We start from the raw sequence: 25,221 nt of genomic DNA, 5'->3' as shown, positions 1-25,221 counted from the left end.
CTAATACAGTGGTCCCTTGTTTATCGCAGGATTTACGTTCTAAAAATAAAAATAGACTAAATCCGCATAGTAGTCCGCTTTACATTTTTTACAATTATTATAGATGTTTTAAGGCTGTAAAACCACTCGCTACACACTTCATACACTTTTCTCAGACAGGTATTAACATTTTCACACTTTTCCCTCGATTAAACACTCTCTAAGTTCAAACCTTCGTAGAAAAGTAAGTCCAGTATTATAGAATCAAACCAAAGATCAAAACCGGTTGTCGGGTGCAAACATTCATCGCTGTCAGCAAAAGGTTCATAATGCTTTTTAGCTTCTCTGCGGATAATGTTGGCATCCAGCGTAATGTTCTTATTCTTGCAGTCACTGATCCACAAAGCTAAAGCAGACTCCGGACACCGGATGTGCCAGACACATGGAAGTAACACACATTCATATGCTTTTTAAAATGAAATTATTCAGATGGCGCTCTGTGGCATAGTAGAAATATAAACAGTGTCTTCATGACTTGTGGTGCCGGTGTGAGTATCCTGATAGAATTCTATGCTTGGTATCGTGGCACGGCGCAGACGGTGTGTGACCCCCTTTATGATGGTTTTGCTGCAGAGAGTTACAACCCTTTTTGCATCTTTGTTGAAATTCACACTGCTAGCGATTGAAGATTTATGCTAATTTGGCAAGCTGAACGCATTCTGTACTGTACATGAGATACAGAGGAGATTGACTGACAATGGTCAACAGCCAATCAGGACGCAGAACACAATGCACAAAAAAAGCAAGGTAAAAGGCACAAAAAAAAAAAAAGGTGAACCGCGTTATAGCAAGAGACCACTGTACATACAAATAGGATTTTAGGGTTTCAGAGTTTACCTCCAGCTATCAAAGGCATCTGAACATGCTAATCAAGGTTTTCACAGGTGGGTGATTTAAAATGAGACAAAAACATGAGAATGACCTCATCATTTATTACCCCTCATGTGATTTTAAACCTATATTTTTAACTTCATGTTCTTTTTTTTTTTTGTTTCCTTGTTTTTTTTGATAAATAAGAGTTTTTAAAGAATGCTGGTTTCTGGCACCCATTGACTTCCATAGTAGCAAAAAATACTACAGAAGTCAATGGCCTCAAGCAGACTCAACAGAAAAAACAAACACAATTTTAAACAAGTGAAGGGAAAGTAAATGATTTTTGGTTGAATTGTCCATTTAATCAGGGTTTCAACTAAACTCTTCAGGAATTTCTGCCCTACTGGTGTGTTTTTGTGGTTCTTGAAGTCTTACCTCTTCTCCCAAGAGTTCATGCCTAGTATGTTGAGGAGCAGTTTGCAGTAGTAGAAGGCAGACTGTGGTCTCTGTGGGCTTGGCTCCTGCTGAACGACGGCCCTCATGTTCAGCTCATTACCACGGTGAATTGTGAAGTCCTGCTCCTCGGCACACTGCTTCAGGATGGCATTGATGACATCATTCTCCTGTTTCTCGGACACACAGTTTGGAGGTGGGGCAGGTATGTTGAGAGGTCCACCAGTACGTTGCAGACACTCTGGGCTGGAGTATCCCAGATATTGCAGCATCTCATCTAGGGAGTCTTCCCCATCCTGCAGGGAGTCCCAGTTCGGGATGACCTCTCTGCACCGCCGTTTGGCCTGCGGGGCCATAAGTTCCAGTGCAACCTCTTCCTCCTCAATCTCTTCCTCAAGTTCTTCCTCCTCCACCTCGTCTTCTTTCACCTCCGCCTCCTCATGCTCATCCAAGTCCTCCTCGCTTTCCTGAAAAGCTCCATCCTCTGGTTCTTCTTGGCTGCCCCTCTCTAAACTGTCCTCATCTCTATTATGTTCCCCTCTCGGATTAGAGGACGTGTAAAGGTGCAAAGTTTGACTAGGAGTGATGCAATGAGGTGGACCATACAGAACAGCTGAGTCCCAGGAGTGTTTACCAGAAATGTCCCTCACAATCACCCGAACACAAGCATTGGTGGTGGTGAGGCCAGCTGACATCCCACCACCGGGCAGGCCATCTTCAGCCCGAATTTGTAAGTAGGACAGCAGGGTGGTGCCATTAAGCACGAAGAACTGCAAATTGGGGGCGTCAAAGAGTTCAGGGGTCAGGTCTGCGCTCTCACTGTATGGGTTGTCCTGGTTCTCGCACACCTGGCTCGTCAGAGTGGCCGGACCACCACTCATGGGATAGTGACCCAGATGGTTGACTAGGTGAGATATGACAGTGCGTGCCGCAACTGAAACAAGGCCTTGCTGAATGCGGCTCCTCACTACAAACAGACAGAAAAACAAAGATGCATTAGTAAAAAGAGGTACATACAGAAAATTTCCGAATATTACCTACATTCAATTCAATTCATGTTAATTTCTATAGCGCTTTTCACAAGGTAGATTGTGTCAAAGCAGCTTAACATAGTTCTATTAAAGACCAGATTTCAGAGTTGAAGTTCAGTTTAGTTTAGTTCAGTGTGGTTTAAATTTCACTGCTGAAAGTCCAAACACTGAAGAACAAATCCACCGAACAGCTCCACATGTCCTGATCCAAGCAAGTCGGTGGTGACAATGGAGGGAAATTATTTTTTTTTTTATCATTTGACAAAGTGAAGGTAAAACAAAACCTTGAGAAGAACTAGGTTTTGTTGGGCATGACCATTATTCTTCTGGTCAAACTTTCATAAGGATCAACGCAGATGCCTATATTCAAATAAATCAACACACACAAGCTTATGAAATATTTTGGCTATTCTGAGCTAGGCCTGTCACAATAATCAATATTATGCCTTACCGCACAACACATGGACGTGACCTCAATCATTTTTGGTGATGCAATATATATTGCCCATACATAAAACCAATTCTAGCCACATTTTAGTTAATTGCGCAACATCTTTATGTCTATTGGAGGTGTCAGTGTCAGTATGGTTAAAAACACTGTAGTATTTACAATGAATTATTTTAGTATATTTTCATGTCGGTGCATGATGAATGAAAATAGATCTGGTAGCAGATATCACAGTCTCTCTTACTTTTTTACCTTGCACTTTTTTGCTAACATTTATAATTATTTGATTGTTTAGGATATATACACATTCACGTTTTCACATTCTGATTCCAATGCCTCATAATTAGGCCCACACGGAATCTGCGGGCAGAATTCCGCAGATTTTTAGCCCATCATAAATTCTGTTTATTTACTTGAGTAAACTTGTAAATCTGAATTTATTCAGTTTTTATTCAATAATTTATTACTTTTTATTTCATATATTAAGGTTTTAGTTATGATACTCCGTTATGATACTCCGCTGGAAGTCTAGTATATTTAAGCTGGATCACCCAGCATAATTTAAAATTTTTTTAAAGTCATTAAAATAAAATGCCAAGGACCTATTTATAAATCTAAATGCAAAGGACTAATAAAGAATACTTTTGACAGATTTCCCAAAATGTTTTTGCACAAATTAAGTGAACAGTTAAACATTCTCATTTTCTCTGGATTTATAACGTGTTTGTGAAAAGAAGTATTAGTAACACTTTAGGTCACAATTCACTGTATTAAAAACCGTTAACTAACGTATTAGCTTAATAAACTACTAATTAGCTGTTTGTTAATAGCTAATAAGGTAAAAGTTGGGTAGGATTAGGGATGCAGAATAAGATCATACTGTATAACTACTAATGAAGAGTTAATATCTTATTATTAGGCAGATAATAAAATGGTAGTTAATAGCATAAATTTTGACCTAAACTAAGGTGTTACTAAAGTATTAAAATTTTTTTGTCTATACTACTGATGGCATTGCTTTTAAATTTTAATTACACATTGGGGAAATGTCCTCATCTACCACCAGTGTGCAGCATCCACCTGAATAAAGCAAAGGCAGCCATATTGAGTCAGACCACACACCAGCTGATTGGCGGAGAGGAGACAGACTGATGAAGATAATTATGATATGGGAATGGTTAGGAGGCCATGATGGACAGAGGAAAATGGGCAAATTTGGTCAGGATGCCAGGGTTAAACTCTTATTCTTTCGAAGGACATCCTGGAAATGTAACTTTTTTTCTCACTGAACAGTATAGAGTTAACATCAATATACTGGGGCGTTAGGACCCACACAGACCGCTGGTTGAGCGCCCCCTGCTGGCCTCACTAACACCACTTCAGGCAGCAACATAGCTTCTCCATGTGGTCTCCCATCCAGGTGCTGACCAGACGCAGCCCTGCTTAGCTTCAGTGGACAATCATGCGAGAGTTGTAGATGGTTAGCTGATAGCTAAAAAATCAATTTCACAATAAATAACAAAATAATAAGCCATTTTTTTAAACGGACATTTGTATTAATTACTTTTTAGACAACACAATACAAATAGTTAATAAATAAAGCAACATTTGCTGGAATTTCCCTAATATTTAGCAACAATAAATGAACAGATTTGTTATTTTCTGAAAAAACTTATTCAAATTTGGAATAAATATTACAAGACCTTGTATTTAAAATTCTGTCGTGTTTCGTTTTCGTATGCAAGTTTGACACCTAGTGGTTGAACTAGGTATTGCACTCCTAGATCAAAACAAATCCAAGCGCTTAAACCGTGCTCTAAATAAATGCATTGGCACCCGATAGAAGGAATATTTTCCATAATATAAGGAATTTTTGTTCTCACCAACACCTCGAATTGATATATTAGAAATGGCTTCTATTTCTTGCAGCTGAACAAGAGAAAACTGATAATGATCACCTCAGGTACACCTCATTGGCAGTGTTAAATGCTAACAATGCGAGTCTGAATGCCATTTTATGACATGTATTGCTATACTACTGAAAGCAGCAGCAGATAGTTCACCTCAGATCTTCAGAATAAAAAAAACGTTTGAAGTTGAACTTTAAAACTAAACACAAATCTGTGATTTAACATGTTGATTTCATAATGTTAAAGAGATTAAATATGTATTAATTAGATTATAAACCTTACCATTTCAGGAGTGTGTGCACTATTCTGTGCTTCTGAATGGCTGTATTTAAATTGCTAACAGCAAAATTCGTCACGTAGCATGTTGCTAGGACAAGGGGTTACAATGTTACCTAATGTTTACGTTCGTAATATTTATATCATTTGCTAATTAATTAATAATCTCATGTAGAACTCTAAATCCGATCTCATTTCGGAGTCTGCTACTGTCCACCGGAGGTCACATTTTGGTCACGGATGCATGCTTTCAGAGCCTTTCTGACTGAATGAATGAAATACGCTGTTTTCCACCAAGGCAACCCGAGGTGCTGAAATATAACTGGCTAAACTGGCATTGAGCAGGTTAAAATGACCAAAACAAAGACAGCGTTCCAGCACGGAAAACACATTTTCAAAGCAGAATATCTGACTTCAGCATGGTTTTCAGATAAACAAGAATGTTAACTTAGCATGTTTCTTAGATATCTGCAAAAATATTACTTGCATACAGCACCTTCAACATTTTACTCAAATCCTTACCTAATAAATCGTTGATCTCACAGATAAACTAACCACTTTTTAAGATCAATCCAACTAAAAACCACCAAAACAGGTCTGCAAGACAGCGAGAGTCATAAGGAGCCAGCAGTGATGATGACGAGGTGTCAGAAACAAGTAAAGAAAAGCAGTTAGAGCGCTGGTTTCATCAGGGATGTAGTGATTTTCAGATCCATCAGTGTTAAGCTCCTGCAGAGCCGGGATGAGTGAAGGTGCGGACGGCTGGTGTGAATACGGGGACATTAGGGTGTGATGAAGAATGCAGGATGCCTGGGGAGAGGTGCAGATGCCTCGAAGCTCCCGGCGGAGACACTCCCTCCTCGAAATGCTGCCAGAACTCACAAAGAAACCATGCAGAGAGCAGCCCAATACCAGTACACTCGACGTGCCAGAGGCCCACTCCCCCCAATCAACACACCACACCAATCACATTCAGAGACACTCTCCACCACCGTAATGAGCCAAAACATTCGCAGACCGAAGCTCTCGGGGGGGAGGGATTTTATCCTGATGAAGCAGCCTTTAGTATGGACCACCTCGGCTGCCGAGTGCCCTCCGATCTAGCAAGAATACAGCGCTAGGAGTAATTTCAAGAGTAAAGGAGATAGGAAAGCGGTGGACACATGTCTCACTCAGGGCTGCAATGATTAGTTATTTTGCCCTGATGGAGGAAGGAACAACACCGGCAGCACAGGAAGAAAGACCCCTGCAGTCAATCTCAAACCATCCTCTTCCTAACACATGCTGAAACTAGCATTGAAGGAGCAAACTGATTCAGTGATGAAGACATTAAGTGGTTCATTCTTGCTTCTGATTTTTTTCAGCAAGTTTTAACAACAGAAGGTAATGACAATAGGAGAAATATTGATTAACACTGCACATCAAGCTTAAGCATTTTAATATCTGTTTTTTGTCTTTAGTGCAACAGTTAGTAAATTCATTTCTATTTAGGCTAAGTACTAAGTTGTTTAGGTCAGGCAGAGCAGTGTTTCTCCACCACAATTCTGGAGAACCACCAACACTGCATGTTTTGTATGTCTCCTTTGTCCGTTGCACTTATTACAGGTCTTTCAGTCTTTGAGATGATGATCTGAATCAGGTGTCTTTGGTTAAGGACACATGGCAACTGTGCAGAGCTGGTGGTCCTTTATTAATGTGGTTGAGAAACACTGAGGTAGAGGGTTAAGGACACATGGCAACTGTGCAGAGCTGGTGGTCCTTTATTAATGTGGTTGAGAAACACTGAAGTAGAGGATTATGTTGGTTGTGTTGGGTAGCTCCACCCACAGTGATGTCTTATTGGTCCAAATGGTACTTTGAGTGGTTACATACAAAAAAAAATCAATAGGTCTCAAAATCCAAAGTCAAACCAAAAGTGCTCAGAGGCAGCTTAAATAATGTGTCGGTGCTCTTTGGGTAAGGGATTCATCAGAGAACACAGCAAAAATCAGTCCAGTATGTATATGTACACTATACTTGTTTATTTGTCTATATCAGGGGTGTCCAAACTCGTTCCTGGAGGGCGGGTGTCCAGCAAAGTTTAGTTCCAACCCCAATCAGACACACCTGGGCTAGCTAATCAAGCTCTTATTAGGCTTTCTAGAAGCATCCTTACAGCTGTGTTAAGGCAAGTTGGAGCTAAACTCTGTCCTGGAGGGGCAGTGTCCTGCAGATTTTAGTTCCAACTTGCCTCAACACACCTGCAAGGATGCTTGTAGAAAGCCTAATAAGAGATTGATTAGCTAGCCCAGGTGTGTCTGAGTAGGGTTGGAACAAAACTTTGCAGGACACCGGCCCTCCAGGACCGAGTTTAGACACTCTCTTACAATTGTGTTCCCAAACAGTTGCAACTTATTCATAAAGGATGAAAGATAATCTATGCACACACACGCACGCTTGCATGCACGCACACACACACACTATTCATATTGTACACGCAACTTTTAAATTATGCAATTTTTTATTTCACAACTTAGAATTGTAAGATGGCGTCTGTCAGGATTGCTGCTGATTACCGTGTTTACTTTGTTCATAGTCCACAATGTGTCATCGCTGCTGGTGTATGATCGCCATTGTTAAAAATCAAAATGGCTTTTAATGCAAAGTAGCACTGATGCTTTTCTCTGTCTTAATGTTATGCTGTATTGTACAAAAATTTCTTGCATTATTTGATTTCAAGTGTTGTATATTTTGTTTTTATTGGTGTAAAACACTTTGGTAAACCTTGGTTGTAGTAAGGTGCTATAATATAAAAAAGATTGATTGATTGATTGATTGATTGAAAACATTGCTTGTGAGGGACAAAAAGAGACTTGATGCTTAAAACAAACTGCAATACTGCGTGTCCACTGAAGTGTTTTTGCGTGAGTGTACAGCAATTTTTTTTCTGTCAGTTGCTATGATACAGATTATAAGTTGAAAGTCTTAAGTAGGTTATTTGTTGACATTTGCGAGGCATTGTCCCGCCCCCTTCCACTGCGATTGGACAGCTAGCTCAAAATGATACCGACGAGCGCTGCGTTTTTCACCGGCTGAAACAACACTGAGCAGTTAGCGCTGACTGTTAAATGCCCACTTAGCGCCTCGCTATGCTGAGGATGTTAAAAAAAGCAGCGCTACCATTGACAAAAAACAATCACTCAGCTCAAGAAAAAAATGCTTCGGGACAGAAATGGCATAAGAGAAGAGTGAGAGTAGAACCTGACAAATTATCAGATAAATAAACATAAAAAAACAACAACAACTGGATAACAAGACGACAAGTGTTTACTTGCCTTCAGTTACTGGTTGCAGTTTGGAGGAGCGTTCAGAGTCAGGTGAATGGAGTGGCTCCGGCTCCTTAAGGTTTTCTAGTAGTAAGAAGGGGTCGTAGTCTGGGCTGCTTAAGTCTGACAGGTGAATGGGGAAGTAACTGGGGTTACTGAAGCTCTGAGCCCCATAGACACAACCATGGAGGACCTAAGAGACGAACAATGGGGTTAGAAATTCGACAAAATCTCCATCATGCATGTTATCTGTTTTCACAGGATACTCATAAATGTAACTAAATGTAAATAAGTGAGTGCTGGTATCATACTTTATAGATGCAGCTGAGGACAGACTTGTCAGTTTTCTCCTTATCCGAGGCTCCTTGGACCGGCTGGAGGAGTGTTTTCGGAGGTAGAGCCATCACCCAGTCCAGCAAGCACAGCAGTAGAGAAACAACCAGCTGAAAAAGAGAAATAGTGAGTAAACAAATGTGTTTTAAAACGGTACAAATACTTTGGATTTCAATGCATTTTTATTGATTTAATTATTTTTAAGTTATTCATGTAATTTCAAAGTTGAATTACTAGTCGACAGTCAAATAAATTATTTCATATCAATGCTGAATACTGTCAATGTCAATTTTATTTATATAGCACTATTAAACACAACCAGAGGGTGACCAATGTGCTGCACAATACACATAACAACAAAGAAAAACATTAAATTATAGCTAAAACAGACAATTTTCATTGATAAAATGCCAAATCAAAGTGGTTAGTTTTCAACCTAGATTTAAAAACAGACAGAAACGAAACAGAACTAATACAGAGGGGCAGAGCATTCCACAACCAGCTACTGCGAAGGCAAGGTCACCCTTGCATTTCAGCCTTGGCTTATGCCGAGTTCAGACTGCATGATTTTAGCCTTGATTTTGACTCGCCAACAGGTTTTGAGAAATTGCCAACAAATGCCTAAATTCACAGCAAATCGGTGACGTTCATGTGAGTAACAATCACAAAATGTGAACTATCAAAGAAGTGATCTGAAAGAATCGCCAATGAGTCGCCGATGCCTTTGAGATATTTGGCATGCTAAATATCTGGAGCTGTCGGAGATTCAAATCATGCCGTGTGAAATAAGTTTTGACTGAAAATAACATCAGCGATCACCTACAGCCAATAAGAAAGCAGCATCCACTAGTGTGGGTACCTGCAGGCCAGCGGGAGGTTGGGGAAAAAGTTAAAAGCGCTCATTTATTCTAGGTTATTTGGACCCAAAAAATGGAGGAAAAACTAGTGTAAGTTTGGCCGGAGCACACGTGTCTGTTTGTTGTGTCATGTGAGCAATATTACAACCAGGTCGAAAAAAAAAGTTGAGGAGAAATTGCTAATTTCCTTTAAAGCCAGGTGAGGAAATATGTACATATTATACCCCATTAAAGGCGTCTTTCTCATTATGTAGTTAATAACAAAAGACATACTACGTCTTTGGTTGCGAGACGTAGTTTGGACAAAGTTGTCTGTGATTCTTCCTAAAGTAAAGTCATGCAGTGTGAAACGTCCTGATGCCGATTCATCCTACAGTGTAAACAAAGCAGTGACAGAACGCTAGCCCAGATAGTCATGCAGTGTGAAAACATCTGCGACACAATTACTTTGAAAATCATGCAGTCTGAACTCAGCATTAGGGATGCATAACAATCTCTGGTTGAATGACCGAAGAGACCAACCAGGCTGATGCTCAATCAACATGTCTGACAGGCCATTTAGAGATTTAAAAACCAGGAGAAGAATTTTAAAAGTGACTCGATAATGCACAGGCAACCAGTGCAAAGAGTGTAAAACTGGTGTGATGTGGTCATGTTTCTCGATACCTCTGAAAAGCCTTGAACCAGCATTTTGAACTAACTGTGAACAAGATAAGGTTTTTAATAAGGTTTTCTGACTAATCCCAAAGTATAGTGAGTTACAATAGTCCAATCTAGTGGTAATAAAAGCATGGATAATTTTTTTTCAACACTTTTTCTAGATGGAATAGATTTGACTATTTTTAAAAGCCGAAGCTGAAAGAAGCAGGATTTAATCACTGCATTTATCTGTTTGTCAAATCCCAAGCCATCATCCAGAATAACAGCCAGATTTTTTTACCCAGGGCTTCATAGAAAAATTTCAAGATTAACTATTGGTGCTCTAGAAGAGTTTGATGGGCCGAACTAAATGATCTCAGTCTTACTCTCATCAAAATCTAGAAAGTTTAAAGACAACCAGGCTTTTACATCTGAAAATAGAAGAAGAGTCGTGAGGCCACTTGAACTTGGTTTTAAAGGCAGGTAGATTTGGTTGTCATCCGCATAACAGTGAAAAGACAAACTGTGTTTACTAAAAATAGAGCCCAGAGAAAGCATATAGAAGGAGAAAAGAATAGGGGCTAAAATATATCCCTGGGGAACACCACATGACAAATATGCTGCCTAAGATGAATGTTCTCCAATAGTGAATACTGCATAGTGTCAATGTTATATGCATGATATTATGTTATAAATATTATTTACAAATGTGTATTCTTAAATCTATCTGAAGTAGTTTTTTTGCTACAACTCTAATGCTACAAATAGCAGAACTGTTTCAATGGAAATTTAAAAAAATGTAAAAAAAAAAAAAAAAATTATTTTGAGATATATTTAGTGCGGTAAAACACACAGAAATAATCAATCATTGTTGGACAATAGGAATCTTTTTTTATAATATTTTTGTCTGTTGTTCTTTTATCAAACAATTATTTGTATTGGTCATGTAAGGGTCATATATTAACTGAACTTCTACTGTTGTGTGCGAGTGCTGTGCATACTAATTAGCATTTTTGCAGAAATAGATGGATGCAGGTCCAAAATTAAATTCAGCTCTGCAGAAACTTTCTGTCTGAAGAGAGGTGTTAAAACTGAACAAAGAGCACAGAAAGTTGTATGCTTTTTTTTTTTGTTGTGCAGAGAATTTGTAGAAAAAGAGGAAGTATGTCTATGGTGCAGCCAATGGAGGACTGATCAATGACTAACAAATGACGAATTTCATTAAACTCCACCTGTTAATATAAGCTGCCTATATAAGTTGAAGAAGTCGGGAAAAGAAGGTTGTTGCGCACCTCCTTAATGTAACTTCTGCATTGCATTGAGGATAACAGAATTCTGTGAATCGAATTATTCATTTGTATCCAATAAATTGTTGCGATTTTTGACATTGAAGAAAAACCTCTCCTGACCTTTTTTTTTTTTTTGAACACGCATGGAATTGATTGTAAATTCCAACATCATACAAGTTAATATTAGGACAAACTGTTTTTTTCATCCACTTTTTAAGACACAACAGAGAAAATGATGAAGAGAATATGTTACTGGGACAGATCGTAATTTGAAATTAATCAGCATTATACAAACAACAAAAAAGCCCGGACATTGTCAAATAACTCTATAAGTGTGTTTTCAAAAGATGTAATAGTGAGCAAATACTGTTTGCATACAAAAGATGTTAGCTGAACAAACAACATAAGGGTTTTTTATTTCACATTTTTAGGAGTTTATTTTTGCTTTGTATTACTGAAACATACCCTCTTGTCCAGCTCATGAGGAGAGGACTCTGTGGCTGGAAGAAGGTAAGTGATGGTTGCAATAAGAACCTAAAAAGTAGAAAACACACATTAATTTCACATTTAAAGAGACAGTTCACTCAAAACTGAAAATAATCATCATTTATTCCTTGTTTATAGTTTCTTCTATTCAACACAAAACAAGATGTTTTGAAGAATGCTGGCTGCAGGAACCCACTGACTTCAATAGTAGGAAAAAAAAGATAATACTTTACGATAACAGCACACTATGAATCATTTATTAAGCATTAACAAACAGCTATATCATAATTTCTTAAGCATTAACTCTGTTAATAAACATTAGTAAGCAGTTCATAAAAAAAAAAAATAAATACAGCTACAAATTCTGTATTCATGACTTACAGTATATGAACATATGAAGAGTTCAGATGCAAAAATCTCTCAATGTGGTCTAAAATGTCTTTCTGAAATTACCATTTTTTTCAGCCTCCTATGTTTATGTTCAGTTATTTCCCTTTAAAGACAATGTAAATAACTTATTCATCACTAGAAAAGTTAAATTACTGAGCCTACACACAAGAGTCTGACAAAAATGCTAATTTTAGAAGAAAATGTCTAATGGCTTTTACCGGTTTTTGCATATAAACTCTTCATATTTAGTGTGCTCAACGGTATGATTGTTCATTAAGTATTGCATTATTTACAAACCAGTCATTTAAGATAAGCAGGTAGTTTTCCCGATCATTCAGAATATGTAAATGATTAATAAACTATTTAAATGAACATTTATACATCTTATTTGTTAGGCATATATTAACGGTTACTCTTTATGTTAATAAATTCCTACTGTTTTTTGAGCTCATCTAAAGTGAGGATGTAAATCCCTGTAAATCCCTTAAAAATACAATTAAAGGCTTAGTTATATTCTAAAAAGAATAGGGAAATAAACAGCAGAGTGATTCAGTAAAAATTCAAAGAATATACTGAAGTGATTCAAGAAAAAAAATCATGATGGAAGTAAATGGCTGAGTCTGAAATTGCCTACTACTCGAGTAGGTACTACATCTGAACTTGAAATTACTACATGTTTGTTAGAAAAGTACATTCTATATAGTATGAATATGAGTAGTATGAATGGACATACTACAATAATTCTCTTGCATGGCATCTTGGAATAGCGTAGTGTCCATCTGATGCACACTTCATTATCTCGCTGCAAGTGTTAGGTCATTTTTGAATACTTTGAATCCGGACATACTGTGGAAGTAAGTATGCAATTTTGGATGCAGCTAATGCAGCATTTTTCAAAATATCTTCCTTTGTGTTCAACAGAAGAAAGAAACTCAAATAGGTTCAGAACAAATGAAGAGTAAATGCGAAGAGTAAATGTGTCCCTTTAAGAATCAAGCTTCACTTAAAATCCGCTTTCAGCTCGACGGACTTTACCTCCACTATTTTCTTTGGAGTGTTGGGTGGAAATTTCTCCAGTTCATCCACGTAGTTTATCAGCAGGTGCAAAATGTCTGAAGCCACCAGGGCGACGTTTTTATTGGAGAACTGCAAGGAAGGGATCAACGGTTAAAGCAATCAACAAACTTTAATGTGCTCAGACATGTGCTGGGTAAATTGTATGGTGAGTCTCATCTGAGCTGATTAAGTTGGGATGAGTCTTTGCTAATTCTGCTTCATGGAACGACCCCAAAGGAGAGAGACCCTCATGTCTAACCCTTGAACTAACACCAGATTCAAGACAATAGCATCGACCCAAAACATGTTACAGTATATTGTATTATTAGGCTGAGCAGTATGACAATATGTATCGTATGGACAAAATGAAAAATCTATTGCTTTATATTATACTCCATTGTTTATTTTGTGGTGTCACAAAATGCATTCTTTACTTTTTAATAATTTATAGTAGTGCAATATTACACACCATTACAAAAATGCAGACAAAAGCATGAAAGACAGTGTCACAAGAAAACTAATCTTGAAAGTACAATGTTTACATTTTGACTTTTGTTTAGAAATATTTTTTTATTTTAATGTTGGACCAGTAACTGTCATTAGTATTAGACAAGTGTTTTTTTATTTCATTAACATTTTTATTTTAGTTTCATACTTTTTTTTTTAAACAAATATTTGCCCTGACAATCTAAATAAGGTGCGAAACTATAATTGATAGAATTAACAAAAATGGTACAATATCATGATCAGTTGAAGTCAGAATTATTAGCTCCACAGTTAATTTTTTCCCCCCAATTTCTGTTTAACGGTGAGATGATTTTTCCAACACATTTCTAAACATGATAGTTTTAATAACTTATTTTTAATAACTGATTTATTTTAGCGTTGCCGTGATGACAGCAAATAATATTTGACTAGATATTTTTCAAGACACTTCTATACAGCTTAAAGTGACATTTAAAGGCCTAACTAGGTTAATTAGTTGGGGTAATTAGGCAAGTTATTGTATAACGATGGTTTGATCTGTAGACTATTGAGAAACATATATAACTTAAAGGGGCAAATAATTTTGACCTTAAAAATGGTTAAAAAATTTAAAACTTTTATTCTATCAAAAATAAAACAAATAAGACTTTCTCCAAAAGACAAAATATTATCAGACAAACTGTGAAATTTTTCTTGCCCTGTTAAAAATTATTTAGGAAACTTTATAAAAAAAATAAAAAAGGCGGCTGATAATTCTGACTTTAACGGTATATCATTATCAAGCTATGATATGATGTCAGGATATGGGATTTCAGCTTTACTTATTAGTATAACAAAAAAATAATTAATATAATGTAAATACAGGGCAGCATGGTGGCGTAATGGGTAGCACAATCACCTCACAGCATGAAGATTGCTGGTTTGAGCCCCGGCTGGGTCAGTTGGCATTTCTGTTTGGAGTTTGCATGTTCTCCCTGTGTTTGCTTGGGTTTCCTCTGGGTGTTCCGGATTACCCCACAAGTCCAAAAACAAGCACTATAGGTGAATTGGGTAAACTAAATAGTCTGTATTGTATGTGAATGAGTGTTTGTGGATGGGAATCCGCTGCGTAAAACATATGCTGGATAAGTTGGCGGTTCATTCTGCTGTGGCGATCCCAGATTAATAAAGGGACTAAGCCATAAAGAAAATGAATGAATGAATGTAAATACATCAACAACAGCATAGATGAACAGACATGATAGATAGAACGATAGACAGATAGGCAGACAGACAGACAGACAGACAGACAGACAGACAGACAGACAGACAGACAGACAGACAGACAGACACAGACAGACAGACAGACAGACAGACAGATAGATAGATAGATAGATAGATAGATAGATAGATAGATAGATAGATAGAAAAATGCCTATATTAAAACTCAAACTTCAATGTGCTCAGACATGTGCACGGCAAAACTATGGGTCTCATCTGAGCTGATTAAGTTGGGATGAGTCTTTGCTAATTCTGCTTCATGGAACGACCCCAAAGGAGCGAGACCCTCACATCTAACCCTCGCACTGACACCAGATTCCCCTGAAAAGCCAATAGAATCGACCCCATGACAGACGGACTCTTGCGATTGGACCAGAGTTTGAGTATGTGCGCTTCTGTTGGCCCCATCTTTGGTTTCAGACAGAAATGTAATAATTCCTCGAAGTCTCTGAAGCGTGCATTCTTCAGTGGATTAGCCTTCTGTCTGTGAGGAGCGGAGAAGCCAAACATGTTGACGGTCCAGATTTAGGAAGGCTGGTAGCGGTGGGTGCAGGGAGTATGGAATAATCTTCTTCTGGATGAGCAGAAAACCCTTGTGCCAGTGCAGTGAGCCCAGGCATCAGGAACGGCTTCAGAAGACTCAGGCCAAGGGCAATGCCATCATTTCTCTGCTGTGCGCACTTACATTGCCAGCGACGCTTCTTTTACAAGACAGATGCTTCTATTGCATTTATAATCAATCTTTAACGGGAGAATTTGTGTTTCTGTGTGTTTTTTTATGTTTAAATGAACATCCCTTACCTTGAGAGTGACACAGATGACGTTAAGCGCTTCTTTGATCTGCGGATGCTGAGTGCCATGAACCAGCTCTTCACACAGCCAAATACCCAGACTACAGAGCGCCACACACCTGAAACGTAAAAACAAGGACATAACTTTTAAATATAACTTAAAATATAAAAGGTGAAACATTTAATTTAAAAGACAATTAGCAACACTGCTAAAATCAATACTTAAAGATGTATTGTATATGCAAACTCTCTGCTTGAAACACAAATGAGACCCTGGACCACAAAACAATTAGTACAGTAGTAGGTGTACGTTTTGGGAAACTGACATTCATAAATGATTGAAAGTTGAATATAAAAGCTTTATTTATTTAAGCGTGACCTATGGCTGGTTAGGATAGTACAATATTTAGCCAAGATAGAGCTATTTGAAAATCTCAGGGTGAAAAAAATACATAAATCAAAAGATTTAGGGAACATTGCCTTTAATCTTGTCTGAATGAAGTCATTAGCAATGCACTTTACCAAGTTTTGATTTATTTACAGTAGAAAAATGACCATGTCTTCAATAAAGGTTATATTTAATATTTTAATGATTTTTGGCATTAAACAAATTAATAATTCTGAACCACACAATGTATTTTGGCTATTATCACAATTTTTTTCATGCAACATAAGACATGAAGTATGATTACACCGGTAAAGAATGCAAAAACCTCAATATGTTAAAATAGTCATTGTATTGTACTGTCTTTATATACAATATGTGTATACATGTATATGTGTGCTTGTATCTGTGGATATGCGAGTTAACCTGATATTTTTGTAACATTACAAATGTCACGTTATCAATGTAACAATATTACAAAGATAATTACTGTCAATTTGACTCAATTAATTGTTATTGACCATTAGCATTACAAAATCTAAAATAGCCAAAATTTAGAAAACATTTTATTGTAGTATTATTATTAGTTATTCATTAGCACTGAAAACAAGTAAAATAAAAATTTTAAATAAACAAACAAATATTAATTAAACGAAATTAATACATGTAAGTAAATATAAATCAACGCAAATAAATACATATAAATGTAAATAGATAAATAAATAAGTCAATGCAAACAAATCAATTTAAACTATAATGTAAATACATGTAAATAAATATAATTAATGAATGTAAATAAATAATAAATATAATTAGTGTAAATAAAAATAAATTAATGTAAATAAGTAAATATGAATGAACATAACAAAATAAATGTAAATGAACATATTAAATTAATGCAAATAAATGTAAATAAATAAATACATATGAATGTAAATAAATATAAATTGGTGTAAATAAATAAATATAAAATGTAAATAAATAAATTTAAATGAAAGTAAATAAATAAATAAATATGAATGAATGTAAATAAATGTAAATACATGTAAATAAATAAATATAAGTGACTGAAAATATATAAATATAAATGCATAAATAAAAATAAATGAATGTAAATACATAAATATAAAAACATGTAAATAAATAAATATAAATCAATGTAAATAAAGAAATATTATCGATGTAAAATAAATAATTAAATAAACCATTGTAAATAAATAAATACAGAAAGACAGATAGAACCATAAATAAATTTATGGTATATAAAACCTTAAACATATTTAAAAATGTAATTATCTTAAAGGGGCCAACCTCTCATTGTATAGAAGGAATAGACTGGGACACGCATCTTAACTACTAGAAGGCCACAGAAATTTAATCCAGCCTCCTGTCTGCACCATTCCATGATCTAAGCCTTTCCTGACTTTTTCTCTCAAAATAAAAAACACCCAAACTTTTTCAGCAGGGAGTGATGGGGGGCTTCTAATGACTTGAGCCCCATCAGGATGCACTCTAATCCCACTGAGTCCTGGATTACTTTAAATGACACTGCTCCTAATCTGTCTAGATATGAGCAGACACATAACCCCACAGCGCTTTACCACCGACCGCAATGGACAGAGTTATTAATCTGTCTGGCACGGGGCTCGCTTGCTTTCTTTTCAACACCAAATCTAGAAGCATGCACTGACCTGGAAAACAGACCATTACAATATCAGAAATGTGAAGGACCGTATTAATGAAATAAATCTCAGGCAGGCTATTAAACCAGCTACAATTATGCAGTAAGTAATACCAACTTTAATGTAAGGTAGAGCAGGGAACAAACTAATGAAGGGATAAGTTGTAACACACATGGTTTAAACATTTCCACACATGCTACAACAATAAAACTGACAGCATTAAGAAGTTGCTACAACACTACATAGAGAAAATTAAATAGGAAACATCATTTGAAGAGATCGTTGAATGTGTAACCACATCAAAAGTCCATTTCTGGATGAAGTAGATTTTAAACTCCTGCCTGTTATTAATAGAAAGTTTTATATTTGAGTTATGCATATGGGAAACTGCTATTTCACTACAGCGATGTAGTTTAATTGTGCTGTATGTAAGTTTGACACCCAGTGGTTGAACTAGGTATTGCATTCCAGGATCAAAACAAACTCAAGCGCAGGTTGCCAGAGCCAAAAGGAGCGAGTGTTCTATAAAGAAGCAATGGCATGCGATAGAAGGAATATTTCCTTTCCGCTCTAACCAACACCTCAAATTGATATAACATATTCTATTTCTTGCAGCTGAACAATAGAAAACGGACAATGATCATCTCAGGTAGACCTCATGTGCTTTATTCAGTGTTAAAATTGAGGTAAATTTGAATATATTAACCCATGTGCTTGTTTGTTGTAAAAAGTTTTATTAATGACAATAAAAAATACTCATTTGTTGATCTCCTGACTTCTGTGTGCAACTATGCTGCTGTTGTGGCTGGTGTAATTCTGGGAAATTTTCTTACCCTTTGGTTTTGAGTGTGGTCCTGAAAAAAATCTCAGTTTCAAGGTCTATTTACCCCTTCCCCTTAGCCCTACGCTTCAAACCTAAAAGAATTGGGACACCGCTACCCCTCATTTTGCATACTTACGTGTAGGGGTGTCCTAAAGAGGAAGAGCGAAGGGGTAGAATTGGGCCTAAATGTAATTATAAAAAAAAAAATTCACAGTTCTGACAAAAACAGATTGTTAGTTTTACCTGGCTGGAGCAGAAGGCTCATCTCTGGCAGAGGTCAGGATGTGCTTGATTATATGCTCCTGAAACAGAGGAACAAAGACAAACTATCAAACTGGACATTGGACTTAATTTCATGGTGCATTTTACAAGCTAAAAAATGTGGGGTCTATATTTTTGTTTTTAATTATATGCTCAATATTTGATCCAAGTGGTAATACACTATTACTTTGAAATAAAAAATAAAAAGCCGTTTGTAATTTTTTGAAAACCATTTTAAGGTCAGAATTATTAGCCCCCTTAAGCATTTTTTTCAATAGTCTACAGAGCAAACAACTGTTTTACAATGACTTGCCTCTTTACCCTAACTTGCCTAATTAACCTAGATAAGCCTTTAAATGTCCCTTTAAACTGAATGCTAGTATCTTGAAAATGATCATGTAAAATATTATTAACTGTCATCATGGCAAAGAGAAAATAAATCAGTTATTAGAAATGATTTATCAAAACTATTGTGAAATGTGTTGAAAAAGTCTTCTCTCCAGTAAACAGAAATAGGAAAAAAAAATAAACGGGGCTACAAATTCTGACTAGATGAGTTTCTACTGAATATTCCACAGTGAGATCGTCAGCGGTTTCATTTGGTCAACAAACAATCTTAACATTCCTCTACAATAGAGCCAATTCATATAAACCATAAAATACCTACATATCATAAACAGTCATTTATATTAACAAGATTATCTACAGAAATTTTTGAGTATTTTACTCGCAACTTTTTCATCACACACACGTACGCGCACGCACGCACACTCACACACACATGCAGGCACGCACACACACACACATCAAGATTATTATTAATTAATCACTGTAAATATACTAATTATTATTTATTATTACAGTTTTATCCAGAAATGTTTCCTTTCTTTTAATATATATATTTATATTACTTTATTAATCCGGGGTTGCCACAGCAGAATGAACCGCTAACTCATCTAGATAGTTTTTTACACAGCGGATGCCCTTCCAGCCGCAACCCATCTCTGGGAAACATCCACACACACACTCATAAACAAGTCAATTTAGCCTACCCAATTCACCTGTACCACATGTCTTTGGACTGTGGGGGAAACCGGAGCACCCGGAGGAAACCCACGCTAAGGCAGGGAGAACAAGCAAACTCCATACAGAAAGGCCAACTGAGCTTAGGTTCGGACTAGCGACCCTCTTGCTGTGAGGCGACAGCACTACCTACTGCGCCACTGCCTCGCCCTCAACTCAACCTAAACAGGCTAAATTGGATTTTTGAGCAGGATTGAGAGTGAAGATATCTTCTGAGCTGCTTCTGGGGCCGTTCACATATCACGACTTTTGGCATATTGGGAGCGCAAATTGTGTGCGCACATATAGAGCACATATTGCACGCGCTCGCATTTCCCAGGAGCATGAACAGACCGATCAGCTTCACACTTAATACATTCACATTTCGGTAGAATAAACACCTCAGACAAGCACAGAACACTGCAGTGCTTTTTCATACTATGAACGTCAATGGGTACAGGTATCCAGGTTTCTTCAGTCCTTCATTTGTATAAAAAAAAAAAGAAAAGGAAAAAAAAAGACAAATGGGTTTAAAACAAGTAAATGATGAATTATCTTTTTACCGCTTTTGAAAATGTCAAGCTATCAACCCATTGTAATGTTTTTCATTCATTCATTCATTTTCTTTTTGGCTTAGTCCCTTTATTAATAAACCGCCAACTTATACAGCATATGTTTTACGCTTCCAGCCGCAACCCATGACTGGGAAACATCCACCCTCATTCATACACACACACTACGATCATTTTTAGCTTACCCAATTCACCTGTACCACATGTCTTTGGACTGTGGGGGAAACCGGAGAACCAGGAGGAAACCCACACGAACATGGGGAAAACATGCAAACTCCACACAGAAACGCCAACTGACCCAGCCGAGGCTCGAACCAGCGACCTTCTTGCTGTGGGACGAACATGCTACCCACCGCGCCACCCTTTCGCCATGTAATGTTTTTCAGTGAACAATAAATTACTAAAAGAGCTGCAGCATATTTTGTATTTTTATATTTTATACGTTATAAAAGTAACTTCTAAGTAATTAGTAATTTGATTACTTTTTACATTATGTAATTAGCAATGTAATCAGATTACAATTTTCGAGTAGTAATCAGTAATTTGTAATCGATTACGTACCCTAGTAACTTATCCCAATACTGCGGTGGACACACTATACCTACACCCAGCCCTTTAATGTAAACTTGACGGCCCGCACTCACACCACAATCGGGCCTCGGCACGCTTACGTCATCGATGCTGCGCTGTTCAGTGAGAAGCGCTGTCCCTCAGCAGCACAGTGGACATTTTTCTAGTTATATAGTTTCAGTCGGTTTGATACGCAGTGACATGCAGTCAAATATTTCGCCAAACAGTCCTTAGGGATGCGGAGACACGCAGTCAGATATTTCGCCGAACAGATCCGCCACTTTTGGCGCTCATAAACAATCATACAGCTCTCGTGCTGCAGGAATGAGGAGGTCTGCTGAAGGTGCGCAGCTGTCGTGCAGTGAGGGGTTTGCGTATTTGATAAGCTACGGCAGTTTGCGTTCACTGAACAGTAAGAATGATTAATTAACCTATATGAAACAGTCCCTTAAAAGTCACGTCTCGCTTTCAGTTTCGAGCTTTGGCGAAAGCCCAAGTGAACCGCGCTCAGGCCCACCTCTTCCAACCCGGCCAGGGCCGCCCAAGTAAACCGTGCTTGAGCCCGATTCAGCACACTCACACTTCTCAAACGATCCGGGAAACGGGCCTGGGCATGGTCCGTATGACATAGTGTGAGTATGCCCTTTATAAATGCTTTGGCAATACATTTGTAACATTTGTCATGTCAATTAAATTGAATTGAAAACACAATTTCTGTGGATTTTTCTTTAGTTTCATAAGATCCTACAGAAATGATCCAAATATGATTTGGTCAATAAAGAGTCCAAAACAATTGTGATATGTAACATTTGCGTGGAAGTAGTTAATAGTTTAAAATTGAAAAAAAACATACATATTTATTATTTTAAAAATACTTTCACTTTTGATCAAATTAATGGCATCCTTGTAGAAGAAACGTGTTCATTTCTTAATTCACCACCAACTTTTAAATGGCAGTACACACACAAACACCAATGCATTTCTTTCAGTTCTAATAAAAACATCAATAAAAAGTCATTGACAAAAAATCCTATTCAGCAAACTGGTGCCATCCTGATACAGATCAATTTCATTCCATCTCTGGAGTATCCGATTATCCATCACCCATTTCTTATCCACGCACACACAAAAAACCCACACAATACACCCCACACACACACTGCCACCAGAGACACAGATGCACAGAGCGAGATAATGCAGACAGACAAACAGATAATGATCACAAGCGCTCACAACAGACACAAAATCTGACATAAAACCAGCAATCTGGCAACTCGAAACATGACATTTCCAACCATCTGGAAAAGCAGCATCTGTGCGCGCAAACACACACACAGAGAAAACAGATCACGTTAACCACGGTCTTGTCATTCATGGCCTGCTTCTGGTTATCAGATGCCATCATGTGAATTTCTGCATGCGAGTGAAGGACGCCTCGCCGCATGGCATTAGCTGCTTACTGTCGCTCAGAACAACACGGAAAGCACAATAACAACAGGCCTGCATTGCTGATCGGCCATTAGCACATTAGTGGCGGCAGGAACAATTACAGCAGATTTCCCTGTGTCGGAGTGGCATACATTCAGCCACTTGGATCTGCATGAGGGCAGACGGCGGTTCGGAGGTTAAACCAGGACTACACACACAGGATGAAGGTTTGTGGTCTTATGAAGCTGCTGGTAATGCCAGAAATTGTTTGGAGGACAGATAAACACAACCACTGATTAACTGAATGGCTGTCTGAACAACTAGTGAGAATTAAGAGCTGAAGTGTTTAGGTCTATTTTAAAATGCTTCCTGCTATTCAAAAACAGCTATAAGAGACCTGTAGGTTAATTTAGAGTCAATCAATTTTCATTAGAAGGGCTTATTGTAAAATAAGATTACTGAAGGCTCCAACAAATTGCTGATCCGAATGCATTGGCATAATATATTGTTATATGTATGATAATTACAAAAGTAACAAATATACATATGTACAATAAATATACATATATACAATTTGTACTTATACAGTTTGACAAATACTGCAGCAGTTGGACAACATAATGTACTTTTGAGGCTTTTTTAGTCGAGAATGTAGCTGTTTAGATTGTAACTATGCAGTTTATTTATAAGGACAGTGCCTATTTTAAATATTTATAATTTCAGAGTGACAGCCAGCCTTTCATACTGAGCAAAGACGGTTAACGTTCCGCCACAAGATGGCGGCAGAGACCACATAGTCCTTAGGGGAGAAAAACAGTATTTCTTCAGTGTACGTTTCAAACTACAGCTGAACAAATCATAACAGAACAGGTATGTGAGTGACATCTAAGTCGAATATCTCGTATTTGTTGTAGTGCTGTGTTTATACTACAATAATCTGATAGGGTTGGCTCTGCTTTGGCTTTTTTGGGGTTAATTGCTGTGATCTCCTTATTGCAACAGAAAAATACTAAGAAATCTCTGTAGACTTATGGCATTTCATATCGTTCAGCCTTATAATCTTAAATGTGAGCATAATCACCTGTTATGTTATCATTTTAGACATTACGCAAGAGAATCATTCAAATACTAGCTCTAAAGTGACGTTTGCAAAGTAGCAATGGTTTCTGCTGTTCTGACCATCAGCTGCTATATATATAAAACATATGTATTTGTATTATGTATATGTATTATAAGGGGCGACGCATTTAGGGGCACCAAGAGACGTTATTAGGGGCCCAAAACACCCACCCCCACCTCCCCGATCTTCGTTTTAGTCGTCAACACCCCAACTTTTTTTCATGAAAGGTTGTCAGTGGATCCATGGCAGAATTTTTTGTCCCCCTGAATTATTAGCCCTTCCTGTTGATTTTTTCCCCCAATTTCTGTTTAACGGTAAGAAGATTTTTTTCAACACATTTCTAAACATAACAGTTTTAATAACTAATTTCTAATAACTGCTTTACTTTATCTTTGCCATGATGACAGTAAATAATATTTTTCGAGACACTTCTATACAGCTTAAAGTGGCATTTAAAGGCTTAACTGGGTTAATTAGGTTAGCTAGGCAGGTTAGGGTAATTAGGCAAGTTATTGTATAATGATGGTTTGTTCTGTAGACTATCGAAAAAATTTATAGCTTTTATTAATAGTTTTGTCCCTAAAATGGTGTTTAAAAAAATAAAAAACTGCTTTTATTCTAGCCAAAATAAAACAAATAAGACTTTCTCCAGAAGGAAAAATATTATCAGACATACTGCGAAAACTTCCTTGCTCTGTTAAACTTAATTTGGGAAATATTTGAATAACAAAAAAAATTCTAAGGGGGGCTAATAATAAAAATATTTTTTTTGCCCAGCACTAGTAGTTTTACCAAATCATATTAAAACACAATTTATCTACATAAAAATGCTGTATTTTGCAATCTGGGTCCTGGACTTTATACCTTGACATCAGTGAATTTGGTCATGATGATGTCGGCTGTTGTAGGATGCAGTGCAGGAAGTTCATTGTACAAGTTTGGGAGGCAAACCAGGGAACCCAACAAGATCTGAGCCTCCACCCGTGGAGCCTTGGAGAAACACAGAGAACAGATAAAGACAATTAAAAAAGTACAAAGTTTAATTATTTGAACAGAATGTTAAGAAACAGAAAGCATTTCCTACATTGAGGGACGAGCAGGCAGTGACACGACTAGCTGCCACGATGAAGTCCAGGATGAGCATTGTGGCTCCTGGAAGTCCAATAGAGAAGAAGCGTGGAGAGCAGTGCTTAATGATGGTGTTCACAATATCCTATGGGAAAAAGGTCAGCACCTTATTAACATAAATGTACAGTTAATCTTCTAATAATTTGAGAACTAATAATTTGACTGCACATGCTTTAGAATCTAGCTTATAAAAAATTCATATTAATAATAATAAGTCATTATTTCATTATGAATAATTTGATTATTGTTTTAGAATTATTATTAAAACAAACTCATTTGCTCATCAGTCAAGCTTACAATGTAACTGTATATCAATTCAAAGATCAAA

General features: G+C 37.0%; 1 protein-coding gene across 13 annotated transcripts in view; it reads right to left on the bottom strand.

Moving 5' to 3' along the window:
• The window catches only part of ralgapa1 (Ral GTPase activating protein catalytic subunit alpha 1), a 156,473-nt gene that overhangs the window by 63,396 nt on the left and 67,856 nt on the right, over nt 1-25,221 (bottom strand). For all 13 annotated transcript variants that reach the window (XM_073928219.1, XM_073928226.1, XM_073928224.1 and 10 more), the window contains 9 exons: nt 24,850-24,978; nt 24,630-24,755; nt 18,996-19,054; nt 15,873-15,981; nt 13,305-13,415; nt 11,859-11,927; nt 8,587-8,718; nt 8,285-8,468; nt 1,288-2,272 (listed from right to left, as the gene is read on the bottom strand). In XM_073928219.1, the coding sequence (XP_073784320.1) occupies nt 1,288-2,272; nt 8,285-8,468; nt 8,587-8,718; nt 11,859-11,927; nt 13,305-13,415; nt 15,873-15,981; nt 18,996-19,054; nt 24,630-24,755; nt 24,850-24,978 (1,904 nt within the window). The remainder of the gene's footprint in view (nt 1-1,287; nt 2,273-8,284; nt 8,469-8,586; nt 8,719-11,858; nt 11,928-13,304; nt 13,416-15,872; nt 15,982-18,995; nt 19,055-24,629; nt 24,756-24,849; nt 24,979-25,221) is intronic.

The sequence above is a fragment of the Danio rerio genome, chromosome 17 (genome assembly GCF_049306965.1).
Source record: "Danio rerio strain Tuebingen ecotype United States chromosome 17, GRCz12tu, whole genome shotgun sequence".
NCBI lineage: Eukaryota > Metazoa > Chordata > Actinopteri > Cypriniformes > Danionidae > Danio > Danio rerio.
Note: the sequence above shows the minus strand (reverse complement) of the source record. Positions and strands in the feature narration are given on the sequence as shown.